The sequence below is a fragment of the Nerophis lumbriciformis genome, linkage group LG09, assembly GCF_033978685.3.
Source record: "Nerophis lumbriciformis linkage group LG09, RoL_Nlum_v2.1, whole genome shotgun sequence".
NCBI classification, from domain to species: domain Eukaryota; kingdom Metazoa; phylum Chordata; class Actinopteri; order Syngnathiformes; family Syngnathidae; genus Nerophis; species Nerophis lumbriciformis.
Genome location: NC_084556.2, coordinates 12,770,590 through 12,795,000, shown reverse-complemented (window position 1 = coordinate 12,795,000; position 24,411 = coordinate 12,770,590). Strand labels below are relative to the sequence as shown.

The 24,411-nt window shown below is 40.6% G+C and overlaps 1 protein-coding gene across 2 annotated transcripts in view; it reads left to right on the top strand.

The window, feature by feature from the left end:
* LOC133607690 (rho GTPase-activating protein 26-like) overlaps window positions 1-24,411 on the top strand; it is a 155,675-nt gene that overhangs the window by 51,895 nt on the left and 79,369 nt on the right. For both annotated transcript variants that reach the window (XM_061962562.2, XM_061962561.2), the window contains exon 3: window positions 23,874-23,969. In XM_061962562.2, coding sequence (XP_061818546.1) covers window positions 23,874-23,969 — 96 coding nt within the window. The remainder of the gene's footprint in view (window positions 1-23,873; window positions 23,970-24,411) is intronic.

The following is a 24,411-nucleotide window of genomic DNA, read 5'->3' as shown; positions in this document are numbered from 1 at the left end:
GATCCGCCTGTCGATCTCACGATCCACTCTTCCCTCACTCGTGAACAAGACTTTGTGGTGAAGAAGGAGCTGAGCCGGAAGGCAAAGCTCTCAATTTACCGGTCGATCTACGTTCCCATCCTCACCTATGGTCGTGAGCTTTGGGTTGTGACCGAAAGGACAAGATCACGGGTACAAGCGGCCGAAATGAGTTTCCTCCGCCGGGTGGCGGGGCTCTCCCTTAGAGATAGGGTGAGAAGCTCTGCCATCCGGGGGGAGCTCAAAGTAAAGCCGCTGCTCCTCCACATCGAGAGGAGCCAGATGAGGTGGTTCGGGCATCTGGTCAGGATGCCACCCGAACGCCTCCCTAGAGAGGTGTTTAGGGTACGTCCGACCGGTAGGAGGCCGCGGGGAAGACCCAGGACACGTTGGGAAGACTATGTCTCCCGGCTGGCCTGGGAACGCCTCGGGGTCCCACAGGAAGAGCTGGACGAAGTGGCTGGGGAGAGGGAAGTCTGGGCTTCCCTGCTTAGGCTGCTGCCCCCGCGACCCGACCTCGGATAAGCGGAAGAAGATGGATGGATGGATGGATGGACGCTACAATTCAGCTGTAAACATGAATTTGTGAAAGACATATTTCGGAATAGTAGTAAAAGCCACTGTCAGGCGGAAATTCTGCAAAATAACAGTAGATGTGGGATTCATAAAGCTTTACTTATGTAGAAAAGCCAGCGAAGGTTTGCACTCAGCAAAGCGACTGATACAGTATACATGCTGAAAGGAACCGCAGCTCCTGTAGGCCGGCAGCACTCGTGCATCCCCAGACTACGACACTACCCCCAGACCCAAATTATCCTGCTACTCACTTGTGTTGACAGTTAATCACGCGTTAATGTCTCAGTAAATCTATACAGGCTGTATGTACACTGACTACTCTAAAGTGAATCTCGGTTAACCTTCCAGAAGATATATGCTGAATTGTGAATCACTTTTATGAGAGCCCGTACAGTTTTAAAGTAACATGATCACCATGGTAATGACAGATTGATATTGTGTACGATAAAATGGAATATCAGGTCAGACTATTACATATTGTTGCTTTAACAGCCAACCTTTCCCTCCTTGTCTCCCATCTGTTCACTTACTCACACATGACTGATAGTAATGATGATGTGTATAAGTTGATGATATATAACCGTAATAGTTTTCGTCATCGGTTCATAAAAAAAAACGGGGTTCTGTTGCATGCCAAAATCCCAGATCTTGTAGTAAACAACATTAGCGTGGATGTTCTGCTGAAGGCTATACTGACGAATTGCCTCTCAGCTGTTTCTGCTGTGTGCGTGTGCTTGGCGACGACGAGTTTGGATGACATATTTATTGCGCCATTTTAAACCTTATAAAGTGATGAAGTAAAACATTTTTCCTTTCCCGCTCCTCATTTACTGTTCAGCGACTTGATTGCGACTGCAGCCAACTAAAAGCTTATGGGGTGTTCATAATGGAGGGACTTGGATAAGATTTTAGAAATTCATTTAAGTGGATTCTTTTTCCTTAAAAGCATCTTTAAGTAGAGTTAGTCGACCATATGGTCAACACCTGCCCTGCCGCCATATATCACTGGCTAAACAGTAAATATGGTCAACACCTGCCCTACCGCAATATATCACTGGCTGAACAGTAATGCACCTTCTACCTTGGCTCAGCCTCACATGATGAGGGAATAAAGTAAACATTTCCGACTCATTCGGCTGTTCTCCAGCTGTGTTTCTGCATCACATCGCAGCCAGACGACGCTCCTGAAATACGGCCGAGTAACAGGATCTCCATTGATGACCCGTTGAGTCTCCGCTGTGGTCACAAAAAAACCGATGGGACTGTTGTTGCTTGTTGTTGGTCAATGTGCAACGACCCGGCTTGTTCGCAATAAAGCTGACTGGACAGAATAGACCAGACCAGGGTGACCTTTTCACCTCCCAACCTGCTTTGACCATGGCAACGCCCCGCAAAAAGTCACTAGTGTATGTGGGAATTTTCACAATTAACACTCTTTTTGGGTTTAAAAAACTATTTTAAAGTACTCTAGATAGGAGTCTTCAAGTACCGCCAAACTGATGGAGAGATAGAGTGGGGACCCCTACTTATATATCCTGTATAAAATGTTAGCTATCTTACACGCTAGTATGAAAATGATATAATTATTTATTCATGCTTTTATTTTGAAGTAAGGTGGCCATGCCACTGCTATTTCTAAACTACGCTACAGTGTTTAAAGGCATTTTCATTTCTAGGAAAATTGCAGGGAACTTAAAAAAATATATTGGGGGGGTATGGCTCGGTTAGTAGAGTGGCCGTGCCAGCAACTTGAGGGTTCCAGGTTCGATCCCCGCTTCCCCCATCCTAGTCACTGCCGTTGTGTCCTTGGGCAAGACACTTTACCCACATGCTCCCAGTGCCACACACACTTGTTTAAATTCAACTTAGATATTGGGTTTCACTATGTTAAAGCGCTTTGAGTCACTAGAGAAAAACGCTATATAAATATAATGAACTTCACTTCACTCTCGGGGGACCTCAAGGCGTTCCCAGGCCAGCTGGGAGACTTTAAGTCTCCCTAACGTGTCCTGGGTCTTCCCCGTGGGCTCCTCCTGGCTGGACGTGCCCTAAACACCCTCACAGGGGAGGCGTCCGGCATCCTGACCAAATGCCCGAACCACCTCATCTGGCTCCTCTCGATGTGGAGGAGCATTGGCTTTACTCTGAGCTCCTCCTGAATGACAGAGCCTCACCCTACATAGGTGAGGATAAGAACGTAGATCGAGTTTTATATATATATATATATATCCCTCTCAGGGTCGTGAGGGTGGCTGGAGCCTATCCCAGCTTCACTAGGGTGGAAGGCGGGGTACACCCTGGACAGGTCGCCACCTCATCACAGGGCTAACACAGATAGACAGACAACATTCACACTCACATCCACACAAAAAGACCCCGAGTCCGGGGATCGAACCCAGGACCTTGTTATTGTGAGGCACACGCACTAACCCCTGCTACACCGTGCTGCCCATATATATATATATATAATATATATATATATATATATATATATATATATATATACTGTATATCTATATATATATATATATATACAGTATATATATATATATATATATATATATATATACTGTATATATATATATATATATATATACTGTATATATATGTGTGTGTGTGTATATATATATATATATATATATATATATATATATGTATGTATGTGTGTGTGTGTGTGTGTGTGTGTGTGTGTGTGTGTGTGTGTGTGTGTGTTGCAATACAATAACATGATTGTTTTTTTTTCTCCTGTATTATCTTTTTTGCTGTTCTTTTATTCTTATAATTATCCATTCATCCATTTTCTACTGCTTGTCCCTCTCTGGTTGGGGGGGGGGGGGATTCGCTGGCTTATAATTATGTTTTTCTTTATTTTCTTTTATTTATTATTATTTGATTTACCTTAGATGTGATTTATTTCATCCTATGGTATTTTTCTTATTTATGATTATCCATTTTTTATTTAAAAATGTTTTTCATTGCCATATTGTTATTTAATTTATGGCTTTTTTAAACTACTGAATTTCTTGCTGCCACGAGCAAAGGCATGCCAAATAATGATTTGCGCTAAACGCTAGCTTAGCAAACAAAGCCAAGCCCATTTATAATTACTGCTAAACGCCAGCTTAGTTTATTGGGTTGAATTACCGTATTTTTCGGAGTATATGTCACTCCGGAGTATAAGTTGCACCGGCCAAAAATGCATAATAAAGAAGGAAAAAAACATATAGGGCGCACTGGAGTATAAGTCGCATTTTTGGGGGAAATTTATTTGCTAAAACCCAACACCAAGAATAGACATTTGAAAGGCAATTTAAAATAAATAAAGAATAGTGAACAACAGGCTGAATAAGTGTGCGTTATATGACGCATAAATAACCAACTGACAACGTGCCTGGTATGTTAACGTAACATATTATGGTAAGAGTCATTCAAATAACTATAACATATAGAACATGCTATACGTTTACCAAACAATCTGTCACTCCTAATCGCTAAATCCCATGAAATTTTATACGTCTAGTCTTTTATGTGAATGAGCTAAATAATATTATTTGATATTTTACGGTAATGTGTTAATAATTTCACACATAAGTCGCTCCTGGGTATAAGTCGCACCCCCGGCCAAACTATGAAGAAAACTGCGACTTATAGTCCGAAAAATACGGTACATACCATCCATCCATTTGCTACCGCTTATTCCCTTCGGGGTGGCGGGGTGCGCTGGAGCCTATCTCAGCTACAATCGGGCGGAAGGCGGGGTACACCCTAGACAAGTCGCCACCTCATCGCATACCGTTCAACAAATATTATTTTCGAGTGCATCCAGTTTATGTACAAACGCACAACTCGAAACTAAACATTTCTAGCGCCACACGAGCTGTACTGGCTGGTCGCGCAATTATTGCACAGCACTAAAATAAATGATCTATGGTTGCCATGGAAATGGCAACCATGGTTGCTTTAAAGTTGAAAACCACCACTTGAGCCAACGATGCTTTCCTGTGCATCTGCTGTTTCCTGTTTGGCCGCAGTTTGCCATGAAGCTTGTTGACAGGTTGGAGGACGGGTCAAGGAACAAGCCATCAAATTAGGTTGTTTTTTTCCCCATAATTTCATTTTTTTTCTTCAGGAAATGTAAAATGCATCATGGTGGTACATCTGAGACCCCCTTTAAGTGCTTTTTAGTGAAGTCAGATGGGGTTCAGTTCTCACGTCCAGCTTAGCTGCTGGGTCATGCAACTGCAATCTGCCTTTGTCCTTTTATCAGAAGCACAGTGTACGTGTGACTGTGTGAGCCAGTGTGGGTTCGTGCCACACTGCCGTGTAAAAAAAAAAAAAAAAAAGTATTTCTATTCAAATGCTGCAGAGTTGGAGCCACTGTTGGACATCCTGTTGATGTCACACAGGCTCATTCTTTTTGACTCTTTGGTGTGTGTGTTACACATGGTTGTACAGTGTACAGTCTGTAATTACACAAGTCCTTTTGTGTAGCGTTCAATTGTGTGTGTGTGCTTGTGTGGGCTTTTTTCCTCCATGCTGTTGTGTGAGGAGGACAACTCATTCCAGTCAAATGTTCTTCACATGTCGTCTTTGACAAGTGGACCTGCCATGTTCGGGGTTGTGATTATTGATAGCACACCAGCGGCCCTAAATTACGTGTGGTTCAGTTTAACAACAGCATCATGTTTGGCACACGCTATAATTCAGTCACAACTGTTGTGTTGCCATCATACGGAAGTCAATACATTTTAATAAAATAAAACATTTTAATTCTGATTATTTTTTATTAAACTTTATTAGTATTATTTTTTAATTATAATAACATAGAATTGATTATAAAATGTATTACATCAATAATATTACACAAGATACTGCATATTAGTTTTAGGATGATCAATATAAATTATAATAAGTTAGCATGGAATTTAATTGATATTATTGAAAATGAATGAAAAAAATAATACTGTGTCTGCGTTACTATTCATGTAATATTCGTATGTCAACATTGCACTCTATCACATACTTGTAAGGTATATTCTACATATTTTTGGCCTAAATTAAGCATTTTTAAGCATAAAAACAACAATGAACTAAACATATCAACACTACAGTAGTATTGGCTCTACACAAGACCAAACCAATTAGAGCACGCTGTTCAGTATCGTAGCTACTGATTGGCTTAGCCTCAGACAGCATTACTTTATTGGATTAAAGTAGTGTAAAGGTGACAAGGTTGGTGTTATTTTATGTGTAGAGGGCTTTCATAATGTTAAAAACGTATTTATAAGGTCATAAACAGTTGTTGTTATGCTATAGCTATAAAAATATTAGATTTGCAATTAATAATTCCTACTTCGTGGAAATGTATTTATGTACTACCATCAGGCCTAGAACCAATTAACAGCGATAAACGAGGGTATATTGTACCATTTTATAATAATTTAATATCATGGTAGTACCAGTATATAAACATACCATTTTAACAATATGTGTTGTTGATCTTCATACTAAAATGGAAGCACTAATTTTAGATTATTTATATTTGTGTAAAAATAAATAAATAAAAAATACCATTTGTGCATTTGAAAAGTGTTTTTTAACAAAAATTCCACACGTGCCTGGAAAAAAAAACTATGCATAAGAAATGCTACGGAGCCAATTAGAAATATTTTTATTATTAGATGACCGTAAATCTCCCTAAAGTTGTGCTGGTCAAATTTCAAACATTGGCCAAAATAACCTTCAACAAATATTTGCATTAAAATAACTTTGGGTCCGGACGTTGACCACAGAGTCTGCCTATTTTTGGCAGACCTCAGTCAAGTCTTGCATGTTTCTGTGCTCATTTCAGTATTGTTCGTCTATTTCTGTGCTTCCATGCTCATGGCAAAGTGTCAAGAGGAAGTTAAAGGTTGTTCTTCTACAAGGCTAAGGGTGAGGAGAGACACTAAACTGTACATCTTACTGTACATCCGTAATGGCTGAAACATGCCCTACAGTACACCTAACGATGGTACAATTTAACCTGTACTAAAATATTCCTATCAGATGTTACTATTGCAATGTAGTTTAAAATAATCTTCAGATCGTTTTTTTAATTATACTATCATCAGTCAGTTTAAGTCAACATTTTTTTCTCTAATTTCCACCTCCCCTACTTGGCTTGGCACAACGCTACTCGCTATTGGCACTTATCTATTAAGTGGTTACCGGTACTAGGACTGGGCCGATAACAAATTGTGCTCGACAATATATTGACCTAAAAATGATTGTCGATTAAACAATATTATTTCCAATATTTTTTGCGACCAAATTAACCACAGATGTACTGACAATACAAAATATTATTGTATGTATATACCCTTTTGAATGCAATAAACTTGTATTTGTCGTATAATTTAACATTGTAATTGAAATGTAAACTTTTGAATAGCAAGTTAAACAAAACAAACCAAATAATACAAATAAGATAAGCAGTTGAATAAAAATCACAACCAAAAGCAATAAATTAGGTTCTGTCTATGTTTTAAAGGAGGAGCTCAGGGACCCTCAAATATACACAACCAAAACAATAAATAAAAAAGCTAAATGAAGGTTTATGACTAAAATGATGATTATTATTATTATTGTTATTGTGGTATTGTTTAATGTGCTCAAAAAGTAATTATACACACACTAAAATATTTCAACCAAGTTGTATTTTTAAAAATAAATAACAACATAGTATACTTTCTTGGTTGAGGAAACATCACATTTTGTTTTGGCTTCATAAGAACCATATTATTTGTATTTGTATGTTTAAATATGTTTATCTTCTTCCATTTTAATTTGTAAACATTTTAGAATGTTTTTTGATGAATGCTAATTGCGTGATCAGTTATTTCACTTCCGGTTTATGTGACGTCACGCAAGTTCCCTTCCTGTTGAACAGACTTTGTGTCCGTCTGTTTCAACTTGACACTGTGGAGTTTATAGCCATAATTTTGTGCAAAAACAGCACCGCCATTAAGTTTATTTAGACCAAGGGTCCCCAAACTTTTTGACTCGGGGGCCGCATTGGGTTAAAAAAAATTGGCTATATATATATACAGTATTAGGGCTGCAACAACTAATCGATTAAATCAATTAAAATTGATTATAAAAATAGTTGGCGATTAATTTAGTAATCGATTCGTTGGATCTATGCTATGCGCATGCGCAGAGGCAATTTTATTTTATTTATTTATTATTATTTTTTTTTTAATAAACCTTTATTTATAAACTGCAACATGTACAAACAGCTGAGAAACAATAATCAAAATAAGTATGGTGCCAGTATGCTGTTTTTTTCCCCAATAAAATACTGGAAAGGATAGAAATGTAGTTTGTCTCTTTTATCCGATTATTAATCGATTAATCAAAGTAATAATCGACAGATTAATCGATTATGAAATGAATCGTTAGTTGCAGCCCTAATATATATATATATATATATATATATATATATATATATATATATATATATATATATATATATATATATATGTATGTGTGGGAAAAAAAATCACAAGACTATTTAATCTCTACAGGCCTGTTTCATGAGGGGGGGTTCCCTCAATCATCAGGAGATTTTAATGGGAGCATTCACATACCATGGTTTATATAGGGCACAGAGTGGGTGGGTACAGGCTGGCGTAGGGGCGTGGTGATTGGCTCATGTGTTACCTAGGAGGTGTTTCCGTCTGTGGCGGCATGCTGTTACAATTTCGCTGCGCTTGTTGAGGGATGACAGGTCTGGACGGTAAATAATAAACAGTTTCTCTTTCAAGCATAGGTTGCATCTTTTATTACCACTATTGTAAGGTCTGCTGGATGCAAGAATTTGCCATGTTATTGAATATTCAACATTATTGTCTTTGAGGTCCCAAATGTGTTTGTTGAGTTCTGTGGTATTCCGCAGGTTTTGGTTCCTGAAAGAAGCCTTGTGATTGTTCCATCTGGTTTTGAACTCTCCCTCGGTTAATCCTACATATGTGTCGGATGTGTTAATGTCCTTGCGTGTTACCTTAGATTGGTAGACAACTGATGTTTGTAAGCACCCCCCGTTGAGAGGGCAATCAGGTTTCTTTCGACAGTTGCAGCCTTTGTTGGTTTTGGAGTCGCTCTGTCCGGGGGCCGACGGCTCATTTGCAATTGTTTTGTTGTGGTTTGAGATAATTTGTCGTATATTGTTCATACAGCTGTAGCTCAATTTAATGTTGTTCTTGTTGAATACTTTTCTTAGGGTGTTGTCTTTGGGAAAGTGTTTGTCAATCAGATTGAGGAATTTGTGTCCAATGTTAGTTGAGACGTTTTTGCTGTATGGGGGGTTGTACCAGATATACAGCAAAAAGGCGTTTTGCCATGTTGGCAAACATGTAGCAAACATGTACCACTTTTTATGGGCATTTTAGAAGCAGTCCTGCTGTGCCTTTACAACGGACCCCACTTTTTTAGCGCGCTGAAGACGCCACCTGGGAGATGCTGGCATTAATTGCAAGCGTGCATTGAAATGTGCCACAGACGAAAGAAAAGGCATATTGCTGTAGGCTTTTTTCTTAAATAGTACACAGAAGGTGTGGGGAAGTAACAATTAACATTACACATGTCAAAAGTGGTAAAAGAATGGCTAAATCAGGCTAGAATAAAGGTTTTAGAATGGCCTTCCTAAAGTCCTGACTTTAAACGTGTGGACAATGCTGAAGAAACAAGTCCATGTCAGAAAACCAACAAATTTAGCTGAACTGCACCAATTTTGTCAAGAGGAGTGGTCAAAAATTCAACCAGAATCTTGCCAGAAGCTTGTGGATGACTACCAAAAGCGCCTTATTGCAGTGAAACTTGCCAAGGCACATGTAATCAAATATTAACATTTTGACCCAGCAGATTTGGTCACATTTTCAGTAGACCCATAATAAATTCATAAAAGAACCAAACTTCATGAATGTTTTTTGTGACCAACAAGTATGTGCCCCAATCACTCTATCACAATAAAATAAGAGTTGTAGAAATTATTGGAAACTCAAGACAGCCATGACATTATGTTCTTCACAAGTGTATGTAAACTTTTGACCATTACTGTGTATGTATATATGTGTGTGTATATATATATATATATATATATATATATATATATATATATATACATATACATATACATATATATATATATATATATATATATATATATATATATATATATATATATATATATATATATATATATATATATATATATATATATATATATATATATATATATATATATATATATTATAGGCATTGATATACGCTTAGTAAGTTGTGTATTACCTCATTAGGCTGTGTTTTGAAACAACAAGCACACACTGTCGTTCCCGTCAGTGTGGAGTGATGCAATGGAGACCTCAACAACAAAGTCGTAATTCACAGTTGAGTGCCGTTGGTAACGAACGGAGATGAACATGCTGATGTTCTGGAATATTGCTCTCGCTGGATAAAGAAACAGTGCTGTAATTGTACACTCACAAGAGATGTTTGTCTCTTATAAAGCTGATAATGCTCAATTTTGATTGACCCTGTTGTATTTTTTTTAGCTACTTGAGTGCAGCAATGGCCAAGGCTGATTTATTTAAGGGTGACCTCTTTTTTTTTGAGGATGAGGAGAAAAGGCACGTTGTGCTCCCACAGCGCTGAGAGGAGCTGTCACTGACAGGAAGCAGAAGATGAAGCAGTTAGGAGATAGCTGCCAAAAATAAGAAGGGAGCAGTTGGGGGAGTGTAGGAGGAAGATGTACTGTGCTTCAGTGTAGCCAATGCTGAGCCTTGCAAGAGAATGTTATTACCTGCAAGATGGCGGTAAGTTCAAGTTGAGGCTGCTTAATTTGGCTTTTTGACACAGATTTTTGAATTTGGAACGGTGTACTGTGCTGCATTGTCTAATTTGTATTATTGCTCATGATGCATGCACATGTCATTTTTATGGACACAGCGGGAGACAAAACAAATATTTCACAAATAGGTATGTTCTTTTATTGTTCGTGACCCATCAGTAAGGATGGGAATTGATAAGATTTCCCTTTTGATTCTGCTTAGCGATTCAGTTCTTCATTGGTTCTCATTTAAATAAAAGGATAACAAATAAGATGATTAGCCTTCACTTAAGTTTGTACATTCATGTTTCTTCTAAACCGAACTAAGTGAAGGCTAATCATCTTATTTCCATCCATCCATCCATTTTCTACCGCTTATTCCCTTTGGGGTCGCGGGGGGCGCTGGAGCCTATCTCAGCTACAATCGGGCGGAAGGCGGGGTACACCCTGGACAAGTCGCCACCTCATCGCAGGGCCAACACAGATAGACAGACAACATTCACACTCACATTCACACACTAGGGCCAATTTAGTGTTGCCAATCAACTTATCCCCAGGTGCATGTCTTTGGAAGTGGGAGGAAGCCGGAGTACCCGGAGGGAACCCACGCAGTCACGGGAAGAACATGCAAACTCCACACAGAAAGATCCCGAGCCCGGGATTGAACCCAAGACTACTCAGGACCTTCGTATTGTGAGGCAGATGCACTAACCCCTCTGCCACCGTGAATCATCTTATTTGTTATCCTTTTATTTAAATGAGAACCAATGAAGAACTGAATCGCTAAGCAGAATCAAAAGGGAAATCTTATCAATTCCCATCCTTACTGATGGGTCACGAACAATAAAAGAACATAACTATTTGTGAAATATTTGTTTTGTCTCCTGCTGTGTCCATAAAAATGACATGTGCATGCATCATGAGCAATAATACAAATTAGACAATGCAGCACAGTACACCGTTCCAAATTCAAAAATCTGTGTCAAAAAGCCAAATTAAGCAGCCTCAACTTGAACTTACCGCCATCTTGCAGGTAATAACATTCTCTTGCAAGGCTCAGCATTGGCTACACTGAAGCACAGTACATCTTCCTCCTACACTCCCCCAACTGCTCCCTTCTTATTTTTGGCAGCTATCTCTATAATATAACTATAATATCATAATACAATTAATAGTGTACTGTAGAAATGAACAAAATATTACATGAAGTGATTATGTTTAAAATAATATATCTGAAAATATGTGATGATGTTTTATATTGTAATTGTGTGCATCACAACATCACAACCATAACTAAATGAGCTGACCACTCAAAACTAAAAGTACGCCTGCTAGTGACAAATATAAGTCAAGTCCAATAAACGTGTGCACTGTGCACTTTTGCAACCATCAACTATAGACATGGACTATTATTTTGCAGAAAAATAAGCATATCTGTTTTTTTCAGGAAGGATATGACATTTTTCTGACTATTTACGGTGTGTCTGCTGTGGAGAACAATTGCCAAACAGTAGGAGGCACGCAGCCTACCAGTCTGACACCGTTTTGTCACAATGTGCATAAGTATTTACAGTTAATAATAACAGCTTTTGCGATGAGGTGCTAATATGTGTGTGAGTTAGTTAGTTAGTTGGTTAGGCTGCAGTACATCGCAGCTGTTGCTGCTGGTGGAGATTCACTTCTGACTCAGAACAATGTTTCTGGTACTATTTCCTCTCTTTGAAGAAATATCCACTTTGCAAGTATTGCAAGTTGCCTTGTTGTCATCTGTGGAGGTTTCCCGGTTGGGGGGGTTGGGGGGAGGGGGGGTTCTCCTGATGCCGACAGATCTTCTTGAGCTCGTGGTACAGGGTTAAGCAAGTTTTTATTTTCATCCACGCATGGAGGGATTGCTTTCCAGCAATATGTGTTTGGGCTTTTCAGTCCCGCGTGTCTCTGTTTGTGTGTGTTTTTTCTGTCTCCAACTCCAACAACGTATCTCTGCCCGGCTGCTGCCAATAAAGGCGACAGGTGATTAGATAACAATCCCCAGCTGGGCAATCTACTCACCTGCCGTTGCTTCGAGGCCGGTCCCTACACACCCCGCTCCGCTGCAGGCTCGCAGGCCACGCCCCCTCCACATCATCCTTTCTCGTTAATAACTCGCCAGCTTTTGCGCCGCTTCCACGCCGTGCGTGGTGGCGTCACGCATGCGCATAGGTATGGATAAGAGAATCGGTAACAAAACAGGCAAATGATTCCCAGGAATCAAAACACTTGGAGCCGGTTGTAAACAAGAACCGTTTTTTGATTCCCATCCCTACCAGTAAGACCAGAAAAAGTTGCTCGATTTGTCACTCATCACTTTTTAAAAAAAACCTCAATATATGGTCTGAATAAAAGTCGCTAAGTTGGCTCCTATTGCTGCATCTTCTTGTTCTCTGGCAGACCAACTGCGAATGAGGTGTTTTAAGAACAGTGGAAAACGGCCTTAGACTTAGACAAACTTTAATGATCCACAAGGGAAATTGTTCAACACAGTAGCTCAGTTACAATGATGGAAAGTGTAAGGATGGAAAGGACAATGCAGGTATAAAAAAACTAATATAGCAATAAAAAAATCTAACATAAATACGAATATATACATAATATGTGTACAGAATAATATATATACAGATATATTATATTATGTCTATAACATATATATACAATATATACCAATGACCATGTACAATATTACAGTATATACAGTATATGTGACAGCAGCAGCATAAAATAGAGAGTAGATCCAGCAGGAAATAGAAAATAGACACTATAAACATTATAAGCAAAGAGAAGTAGCTAACATGTCAGGTGTCAGGTAATAGGCAGATGTCATCTATTGCTGTATGGCGAGTGATTATACAGCTGGATGGAGTGTGGAATGAAGGAGTTCTTGAATCGCACAGTGCGGGAAGGAAGTTGAAGGAGCCTGTTGGAGTATGAGCTCCGCTATCCCTTAATTGTCAGGTGGAGTGGGTGGGCAGGATTGTCCATGATGGCGAGCAGTTTGTCCAGTGTCCTCCTATCCCTCACTGACACAAATGCCTCCAACTGCGTGCCAATAGTTTGGCCGGCTTTCTGGATCAGTTTATCAATCCGGTTTGAGTCCCTTTTGCTGGTGCTGCTGCCCCAACCAACCACTGCAAAGTACAGGGTACTGGCCACAACAGACTGATAAAAGATCTCCAACAGCTTGCTGCACACATTAAAGGACCTAAGCTTCCTCAGGAAAAGGAGTCTGCTCATGCCCTTCTTGTAAACAGATTTGCAGTTGTCCTTCCAGTCCAGTCTGCTGTTCAAGTGGACTCCCAGGTACTTGTACTGCCCCACTACTGCCACCTCCCGGCCCTGGATCTTGATGGGCTCCACCGGGGTCACTCTCTTCCTAAAGTCGATGACCAGCTCCTTGGTCTTGTCCACATTAAGGACCAGATGGTTCGCCTGAGACCACTCCACAAAGTCAGCGATCAGTGTCCTGTACTCCAATTCCTGTCCCTCTCTGATACACCCGACCACAGCAGAGTCTTACATAATAATGGCGTTACTTTTATAAGTAGAGAGTAATCTAATTAATTACTTTTACGTACGTTACAACGCCGTTACCGATGCGTCTGATGTAACGTGGCAGGTTACTTTTGATGTGGTTGTATGTCAACAAGTCAGCGCCAGAAGCACAGCAAGTTCAATGTCGGAAGTAACTTTACTAATGCAAGCAACAACCAGCACCTCTGTAAAATGAACTTGATATTAAATAGGAAGAGTCAACATCACACAGCAAACAACATGCAACATATAAGTGTGCGCACACACACATACCACTAAGAGAGAATAATGAACATCAAATCATTGATTGAAGTGACAAACTTGCAATTCTACAGCACCCAGTTTGTGGAGACTACAGTAATGGAAGCAGATTCAATCTATTTATTAACCCTAGATAACACAATCTAGTGACAAAATTCAACAGAGCTATAAAAATGCCGCTGCAGAGCTAACAAAAACAGCCTACCTAAAATGCTGGTCTGTCTAAATATACACCAATTAAATATGTCTTTAAGATATGAATTAAATGATCAAATTAAATAATTCATTAAATTGTCCATTAATTAATAAAATAGTGACATTTAATTGAAATAGTTGTGTTTTACTTATTATTATTTATTAAGTTATTGATGAAATTATTCCACAATCAACCAATTTATATATTTCCCTTTTTGTTTACTGAATAGCCTATGATGTGCCACATGGAAACATATTAAAATAATCTGTCAGTCACCCTTCCAGAGCAGGTGGGCATGATCAGTGTTCTGATTAGTTGAACTGCACTGCAAATAAATAATTAACTTAGTCTTAGACTTAGACTTCCTTTTTATTGTCATTCAAATTTGAACTTTACAGCACAGATAAGAACGGAATTTCGTTACATAAGCTCATGGTAGTGCAGGATTAAAAAGCAATAAGGTGCATAAATAAATAAATAAATAAATATAAATAATATATAAATATATATATAAAATAAATAAATATATATAAATAGATTACTGTACAGATAAATATATTGCACTTTTTCACATGCGTCCACGTTTATGGATGTATGTTATATTGTCTTTTTTATTCCAGCGAGTTAATCCATTTTGGGGGGCATTGAGGGGATAATCCAATTTAATTATGATGCGTTCAAGAGTCTTACGGCTTGAGGGAAGAAGCTGTTACAGAAGCTGGAGGTTCTGCTTCGGAGGCTGCGGAACCTCTTTCTAGAGTCCAGCAGTGAAAACAGTCCTTGGTGGGGTGGGAGGAGTCTTTGCAGATTTTCTGAGCCCTGGTCAGGCAGCGGCTTTTTGCGATCTCCTGGATAAGAGGAAGAGGAGTCCTGATGAACTTTTCCGCCGTCCTCACCACTCTCTGGAGAGACTTCCAGTCTGAGGCATTGCAGGCTCCAGTCCAGACAGAGAGATGCTGTTGGTCAGGAGGCTCTCTATAGTGCCTCTGTAGAATGTGGTGAGAATGGGGGGAGTGAGCTGTGCTCTTTTCATCCGACACAAAAAGTGCATGCGCTGCTGAGCTCTTTTTACAAGAGCTCCGGTGTGTAGGGATCAGGTTATATTGTCAGTTATCTGCACCCCCAGGAACTTGGTGCTGCTTACTATCGCCACCGCTGTGCCATTAATGTAGAGTGGAGCGTGGCTGGACTGGTGCTTCCTGAAGTCAACGATGATCTCCTTGGTCTTGTTGACATTCAGGACCAGGTTGTTGGTTCTGCACCAGTCAACCAGATGTTTCACCTCCTCCCTGTAGTCCATGTCATTGTTGTCACGGATGAGGCCCACTACTGTCGTGTCGTCCGCATACTTCACAATGTGGTTGGTAGTGGACCTGGTGCAGCAGTCATGGGTCATCAACGTGAACAGCAGCGGACTCAGGACGCAGCCCTGGGGAGAGCCGGTGCTCAGGGAGATGGCACTAGAGGTGTTGTTGCCCACTCTCACAGATTGGGGTCTGTCTGTGAGGAAGTCAAGCAGCCAGTTGCATAGGAGGGTACTGAATCCAAGGGGGGGCAGTTTGCTCACCAAGTGCTGCGGGATGATGGTGTTGAATGCTGAGCTGAAGTCCAGGAACAACATCCGCACATGTGTGTCCTTTCCTTCCAGATGTTCTAAGCTCAGGTGGAGTGCAGAGGAGATGGCGTCCTCTGTGGAGCGGTTATGGCGATAAGCAAACTGGTATGGGTCGAATGTGGGGGGAAGTCTGGAGACAATATATTCCTTTACCAGCCTCTCGAAGCACTTCATTATGATGGGGGTGAGTGCAACGGGGCGGTAATCATTGAGGAAGGAGATTGTAGTTTTTTTTGGCACTGGAATGATTGTGGCCGTCTTAAAACATGATGGTACCACAGCCTGGGTCAGCGAGATGTTGAAGATGTCTGTGAGAACCCCATCCAGCTGGTCTGCACATCCCTTAAGCACCTTGCCCGGAATGTCATCAGGTCCTGGTGCTTTCCGGGGGTTCACACTCCTCAGGGTTTTCCGGACATCTGCTATATCCAGGTTGAGCGGCTGCTCATCAGGGCGAGGGATGGATTTTCTCGCCGGAGTGGTGTTAAGTGCCTCAAACCTTGCAAAGTAGTTGTTAAAGTGGAACATTATCACAATTTCAGAAGGGTTAAAACCATTAAAAATCAGTTCCCAGTGGCTTGTTTTATTTTTCAAAGTTTTTTTCAAAATTTTACCCATCACGTAATATCCCTAAAAAAAGCTTCAAAGTGCCTGATTTTAACCATCGTTATACACACCCGTCCATTTTCCTGTGACGTCACATAGTGATGCCAACACAAACAAACATGGCATCACTATGTTTGTTTAGCTATAGCGACATTAGCTCGGATTCAGACTCGGATTTCAGCGGCTTAAGCGATTCAACAGATTAGGCATGTATTGAAACGGATGGTTGTAGTGTGGAGGCAGGTAGCGAAAACAAAATTGAAGAAGAAACTGAAGCTATTGAGCCATATCGGTTTGAACCGTATGCAAGCGAAACCGACGAAAACGACACAACAGCCAGCGACACGGGAGAAAGCGAGGACGAATTTGGCGATCGCCTTCTAACCAACGATTGGTATATGTTTGTTTGGCATTAAAGGAAACTAACAACTATGAACTAGGTTTACAGCATATGAAATACATTTGGCAACAACATGCACTTTGAGAGTGCAGACAGCCCAGTTTTCATCAATTAATATATTCTGTAGACATACCCTCATCCGCTCTCTTTTCCTGAAAGCTGATCTGTCCAGTTTTGGAGTTGATGTCAGCAGGCCAGGGAAGCTAGGGTCGATATTCTTCTCTTGATCATCTTCGGTGGCATAAGGGACGGTGTGAGCCAAGACATCCAGGGGGTCTAGCTCGCTCGTCTGCGGGAACAAACTGCCGCCATTGCTTGCCGTGCTACCGAGGGCCTTTGTCCCTGAATTGTTCACACACTCCGGCAGATTCAATGGGGGTCTGGCGGCAGATTTCTTTGACTTTATCGTTGGAAATGCATCTGCTTTGAGTGTCGCAGGATATCCACACATTCTTTCCATCTCTGTCGTAGCATAGCTTTCATCGGTAAAGTGTGCGGAACGAACGTCCAATTTCTTGCCACTTTCGCATCTTTGGGCCACTGGTACAACTTGAATCCGTCCCTGTTCGTGTTGTTACACCCTCCGACAACACACCGACGAGGCATGATGGTACGGAAAACAGTCGAAAAAACGGAAAATAACAGAGCTGATTTGACTCAGTGTTTGTAATGTGTTTGAGAAAATGGCGGATTGCTTCCCGATGTGACGTCACAACGTGACGTCATCGCTCCGAGAGCGAATAATAGAAAGGCCTTTAATTCGCCAAAATTCACCCATTTAGAGTTCGGAAATCAGTTAAAAAAATATATGGTCTTTTTTCTGCAACATCAAGGTATATATTGACGCTTACATAGGTCTGGTGATAATGTTCCCCTTTAAGGTCATCTCGGAAGCTGATACTGTTGTCACAGGAACAGGGGGCAGCTTTATAGTCCGTGATGACCTGTATGCCCTGCCACATTCGTCTAGTGTTTGTAGGGTTCTCGAAGAAGTCCTGCACTTTCCCACTGTGAGCACGCTTTGCAACCTTAATGGCACGGTTCAGGTAAGCTCTGGCTGATTTTAATGCCACCATGTCGCCAGACCTGAAAGCCTTGTTCTGAGCCTTCAGCATTGCACGTACCTCACTGTTCATCCAGGGTTTCTCGTTGGCCCGTGTGGGGATGTTCTTGATCACACTGACATCCTCCATGCACTTCTGAATGTATGCGGACACAGACTCTGCATACTCCTTCACACATGTATGGTGATTTTCGGTGGCGGCTGCTTTGAACATGTCCCAGTTTGTGGTTTCAAAGCAGTCTTGTAATGCTGACGTTGCTCCCTCTGGCCAGGTCCTCACCTGCTTCACTGTAGCTTGCTTCCTGATCAGCAGGGGCTTGTATACAGGAGTTAGCATCACAGATAGATGGTCTGAGGAGCCGAGGTAGGGGCGTGGTGCAGTTTTATATGCCTGTTTAATATTACTATACACCATGTCCAATCTGCCTCCACCCCTGGTTGCAAAATTCACATATTGATGGAAATGAGGGAAAACTGTTTTCATGTTAGCTTGATTAAAATCCCCTACCACGATGAAAACTCCCTCTGGATGTGTAGTTTGCAGTTCATTGATGGAGCAGTACAAAGCATTCAAAGCTTCTTTGGTGTTAGCACTGGGGGGAATGTACACTGCTGTGAAGATCATAGCACTGAATTCCCTGGGTAAATAAAATGGCCTGCATTTTATAGTTAATAGTTCAACATCAGGAGAGCAGTGACGTGATACTATCTTCCCATTATTGCACCAGTTATTATTGACGTATATGCAAACACCACCGCCTCGGGATTTTGTTTTTAGAGGCAAAAGTGGTGTTCATTTCTTGCTTAATTGACAAAATCCTTGCTATTTTAGATATCTTTAAAAATATTATAATCATTCTGCTAAAAAATATATATGTATACATATATATATATATATATGTATATATGTACTGTATGTCTGCTGGGAAAAATAACATTTGATGATGAACAACAGCTGGAGATAAGTTTTGCTTTCCATTATAAGCAAGCAAGCATATAAGTTTTGCTTTCCATTATAAGCAAGCAAGCAATCATTTTCGATGAATTATTAACTTGTGTGAGTTTGCGGCTGTATGGCAAGCAAACACTGAACAAAAAACTAATAGTAGTGATGAAGTGGAGTGGAGTATATTTATATAGCACTTTTTCTCTAGTGACTCAAGGCGCTTTACATAGTGAAACCCAATATCTAAGTTACATTTAAACCAGTGTGGTTGGCACTGGTAGCAGGTGGGTAAAGTGTCTTGCCCAAGGACACAACGGCAGTGACTAGGATGGCCGAAGTGGGGATCGAACCTGGAACCCTCAAGTTGCTGGCACGGCCACTCCACCAACCGAGCCATACCGCCCCAATAATAGTAGTGATACATTACTATTTACACATGGATGTTTTTTTAATATTTAAAAAAAGTAAAAAGCAAACCACTATGTACAATATCATTTCAATATAACACATACATTCTTTGGGTCAAGTGTTACGGAGACACACGGGAGCATCCTGGCCAGCTTCCTGTCATGTGACCGTCAACAGGAAACACTGCAGTGAAGGTGACCTTGTCTTGACTTTAATGGACGGGAAACTCAAAAAGGTGTTCATCTGTTAGAGGCTACGCACACGGAAACAGGCACCTACAGCACTAACGTTGCAGAGGGAATACTTGTGGAAATGTTTCCCCCTCACTTTCATAACTCACAACATAATAAGGTTGTAAACTACATTGATGCTATCCTGAGGCAAAAGTATTACTGTAATGCCGCTTTCTTTATGCATGTTCCTTATCCATGTTACCATGAATTGATTAACGTGGACCCTAAACAAGTTGAAAAACTTATTCGGGTGTTACCATTTTGTGTTCAATTGTACGGAATATGTACTGTACTGTGCAATCTACTAATAAAAGTTTCAATCAATCAAAAAAAAGTCGATATGGATGTATCATCTGGAATTATATATGAAATATAGATGAAAGTATCTAAGATTCACAGTTGCAGTGTTTCTCAATTTCATTTGTGGTCCTGAATTTTGACTGCCTATGCTTAACAACACATTATAATGGGACTTGTTGCTGGGGTGACATTGTGAGCCAGCAGGTTGTCTCTCAGGTCCAACATCACTGTGAACGGATGCTCAAATAGTTGTCTAAATTGTGTAATTATGACAGGGGTCGGCAACCTTCAGCATACAAAGAGACATTTGAGCCCATTTCCCCCCAAATAAAACCAACCTAAAGCCATAAACTCTGTAAACAAAGCTGAACATTGCATTACTTGAAACTAGTAAACAAACATTTGTCGTATCTGCCTTATGTCACTGTTGTCAAATGGTGAGGGTTGATGATGTAGCGAGACTCGAGTGGCGTCCGTATGCATCGGGGTGTTTTTGCAATACTTCGCCATGGCGCTCGATGGTAGAGCCAAGGGGGACGGTCAAGTAGAAGAGGGAGTTGGAGGAGGGAGCTTTTGAATTGAGCCTGGGCCTCATCCTTCGGTGATAATAATACATAATAATGATACTTAAAGGGGAACATTATCACAATTTCAGAAGGGTTAAAACCATTAAAAATCAGTTCCCAGTGGCTTATTTTATTTTTCGAAGTTTTTTTTCAAAATTTTACCCATCACGCAATATCCCTAAAAAAAGCTTCAAAGTGCCTGATTTCAACCATCGTTATATACACCCGTCCATTTTCCTGTGACGTCACACAGTGATGCCAACACAAACAAACATGGCGCATAGAACAGCAAGCTATAGCGACATTAGCTCGGATTCAGACTCGGATTTCAGCGGCTTAAGCGATTCAACAGATTACGCATGTATTGAAACGGATGGTTGTAGTGTGGAGGCAGGTAGCGAAAACGAAATTGAAGAAGAAACTGAAGCTGTTGAGCCATATCGGTTTGAACCGTATGCAAGCGAAACCGACGAAAACGACACGACAGCCAGCGACACGGGAGAAAGCGAGGACGAATTCGGCGATCGCCTTCTAACCAACGATTGGTATGTGTTTGTTTGGCATTAAAGGAAACTAACAACTGTGAACTAGGTTTACAGCATATGAAATACATTTGGCAACAACATGCACTTTGAGAGTGCAGACAGCCCATTTCAGGCGCGCTAAGAACATATATTTTTCCACGATTTCAGCACTCAGTTTAACCATACCTAAATAGACACAAAATACTGCATTACACAAGACTACTCGAATGATTGAAAAAAAAAAAAAGTTTTTAAGCTAAATTATTGGTAAACACAGTTTATGTATAATAATTTACGTAAAACCGCGAGTAATGAATAAAGTTTTCATCAATTAATATATTCTGTAGACATACCCTCATCCGCTCTCTTTTCCTGAAAGCTGATCTGTCCAGTTTTGGAGTTGATGTCAGCAGGCCAGGGAAGCTAGGGTCGATATTCTTCTCTTGATCATCTTCGGTGGCATAAGGAACGGTAGAAGCGGTGTGAGCCAAGACATCCAGGGGATTTAGCTCGCTTGTCTGCGGGAACAAACTGCCGCCATTGCTTGCCGTGCTACCGAGGTCCTTTGTCCCTGAATAGCTCACACACTCCGGCAGATTCAATGGGGGTCTGGCAGCAGATTTCTTTGACTTTATCGTTGGGAATGCATCTGCTTTGAGTGTCGCAGGATATCCACAAATTCTTGCCATCTCTGTCGTAGCATAGCTTTCGTCGGTAAAGTGTGCGGAACAAACGACTGACCATTTTCGTCGGCTTTCCCCACACCCTCGTATTTTGAACAAATTTCGTCCAATTTCTTGCCACGTTCGCATCTTTGGGCCACTGGTGCAACTTGAATCCGTCCCTGTTCGTGTTGTTACACCCTCTGACAACACACCGACGAAAGTGAGAAAATGGCGGACTGCTTCCTGAGAGCGAATAATAGAAAGGCGTTTAATTCGCCAAAATTCGCCCATTTAGAGTTCGGAAATCGGTTAAAAAAATATATGGTCTTTTTTCTGCAACATCAAGGTATATATTGAAGCTTACATAGGTCTGGTGATAATGTTCCCCTTTAAAGTACTAAGAAATGCGGTCTATTTGCCGCGCTAGAAGTGATTATTGCTTGGTTTTAAATGACATCCTGTCCAGCTCACGTCCCGCTTATTAAATATACAAGGAGGTGCTCAAGCCAATAGGTACTAGGCATCTTTTAGCCTTTCTCAAAGAACAATGCCCCTATGCTTGCGTTGTTTTGGACTGTACGGAGTGTTCAAATCGATGAAAAGGATACAAGTTTCTTCATGGTTCCTCGAGAGGTAATCAGAAAGGGCGGAAGAATGCAAGATTTTTACGAAACGACAACGAGAAAAGTAGCACGCACTCCAGTCCAAGGGAGCGAGGTCAAAGAATGAACGTGTTTGCAGTGATCACTTCGTAAAAGGTTTGTTTGATATATTTTTAACAGTTATTATTTCCCATTTAAGTATCATCTTGATATTATTTGTATTTATTGAAACATATTTTTGCCACAAGTGTTGCGAAAAACACCAACTGGGTGAGTCTAAATAAAAGAAAGCAAATGTTCAGCAGAACCTAAAAGATTTAAGGTTTTACCAAAAGCAGCAATCATAAATGAAGCTTTCCGCACATACACAATGTTGACATCTATAGTCACACTTTGATAAAGACGGGAAAAACACGCATACTCGCGCGTGCAACAGCAACGACAAACATGGCGGTACACGCGAAGATAAATTAGGCAAACTTAACCGAACAAAAACGATGCATATTTATCCGGGAGAGTCTTGATACCAATTTCCTTGACCCAGCGATACACAAAGAAATTGTAGACCTCCATGCTGTCCCAACTTTTCATCTGTTTTGCCGTGTAGAATGACGCCTGGAGCACAATAGTTCGATATGTCTAGGAATGGGACTGACAGAAAATCATTCATATCACTCGACAAATCTTTTTTTGATAAAGTATAGGGATCTATTCCATTGGGTAGTCTGACTTGTTGCTCGTATCTGCGTTTTGCAGGAAGATCTAGGCCCCTTGCCTACTCAGAGAGTTAGCACGCTGCTTACCGCACAACAGGCTTGGTTGACCACCACTCTTTTTCACTTCCGGGAAGAAGCCACGTCATGGAATACCAGCAATTATTAGCTTAGGGGAGTGGCTCCACACTGTGTATGGATACATATGGAAACAAGCTGCTGGCTTGTCAGCAACGAGACTACAAATAAATACAGTGTCAGCCAGAGGGGATCAGCGTTTGTGATTGGCATTCCAAGACGTGAATTGGCATATGCTTTTTACAAAAATCAGCCAATACAGCTCAATCATATTTCAAATTTTTGGTCCTTTCCTGTTGTTTTTATTGTGTCCAAAATGATTATTTTTATTCAAAGAGACTACAATATGTTCCGTAAAGCCTTGACGTTATTTTTCAAATGTGCTTAGAATAGACCTCGATAAACTTAAGTGCATTTTTAGATATTGAATAAAAATACTTTAATTACCTGTCTATTTCCTGTAAAAAAAAAAAAGTCTGAAAAAGACAAGTCTTCCTATTGATTTTTCTACATGCAAACCTGCAGTTGGTGGCGACTTCTTCTGGTCACTCACCCAAATCAGTGATTTGAAGGATAAAGCGTGTTGTCTTATATTTGGTTCTATGTTCCAGGAAGTAAAACAAGAAGACCTTGCTTGCTGTTCTAACTTGTCTCGTCCTTCCTTGTTTCAGGTCTGTCCACGGCCAAACGGAAGTTCGCCGACTCTCTCAATGATTTTAAATTCCAGTGCATCGGAGACGCTGAGACGGACGATGAGATATGCATAGGTGAGCTCGCTGATGTTAAATCTAATTTGACAAAATGTATCCAAACACAGTCAAAATGTCTGTCCTTTATTACTCTTTATTAAAAAAAATAGTATAGAATCGCATTTGCAGAAACATGCTGAGTCAGACCCAATCCTGACAAACATGAATGCTATTGTTTTGCTGAGGAATTACATAATTAGTCATTCCATGAACTCACCAAGGCCTTTTTTGGTGTCTGTGGAAACATGCAAGCAGCAGTCACCACACCCTCTAGTGTGTGTGTGTGTGTGTGTGTGTGTGTGTGTGTGCGTGTGTGTGTGTGTGTGTGTGTGTGTGTTTGTGTATGTCTATGCAACCACCCACTGCTGTTTGACTATCTCTAACTGCGGTATCTTCCTTCAACAGCTTGCAGGCCTACTACACCTTTTCATTTTTTTTTTTACCATATTATCATACTTAC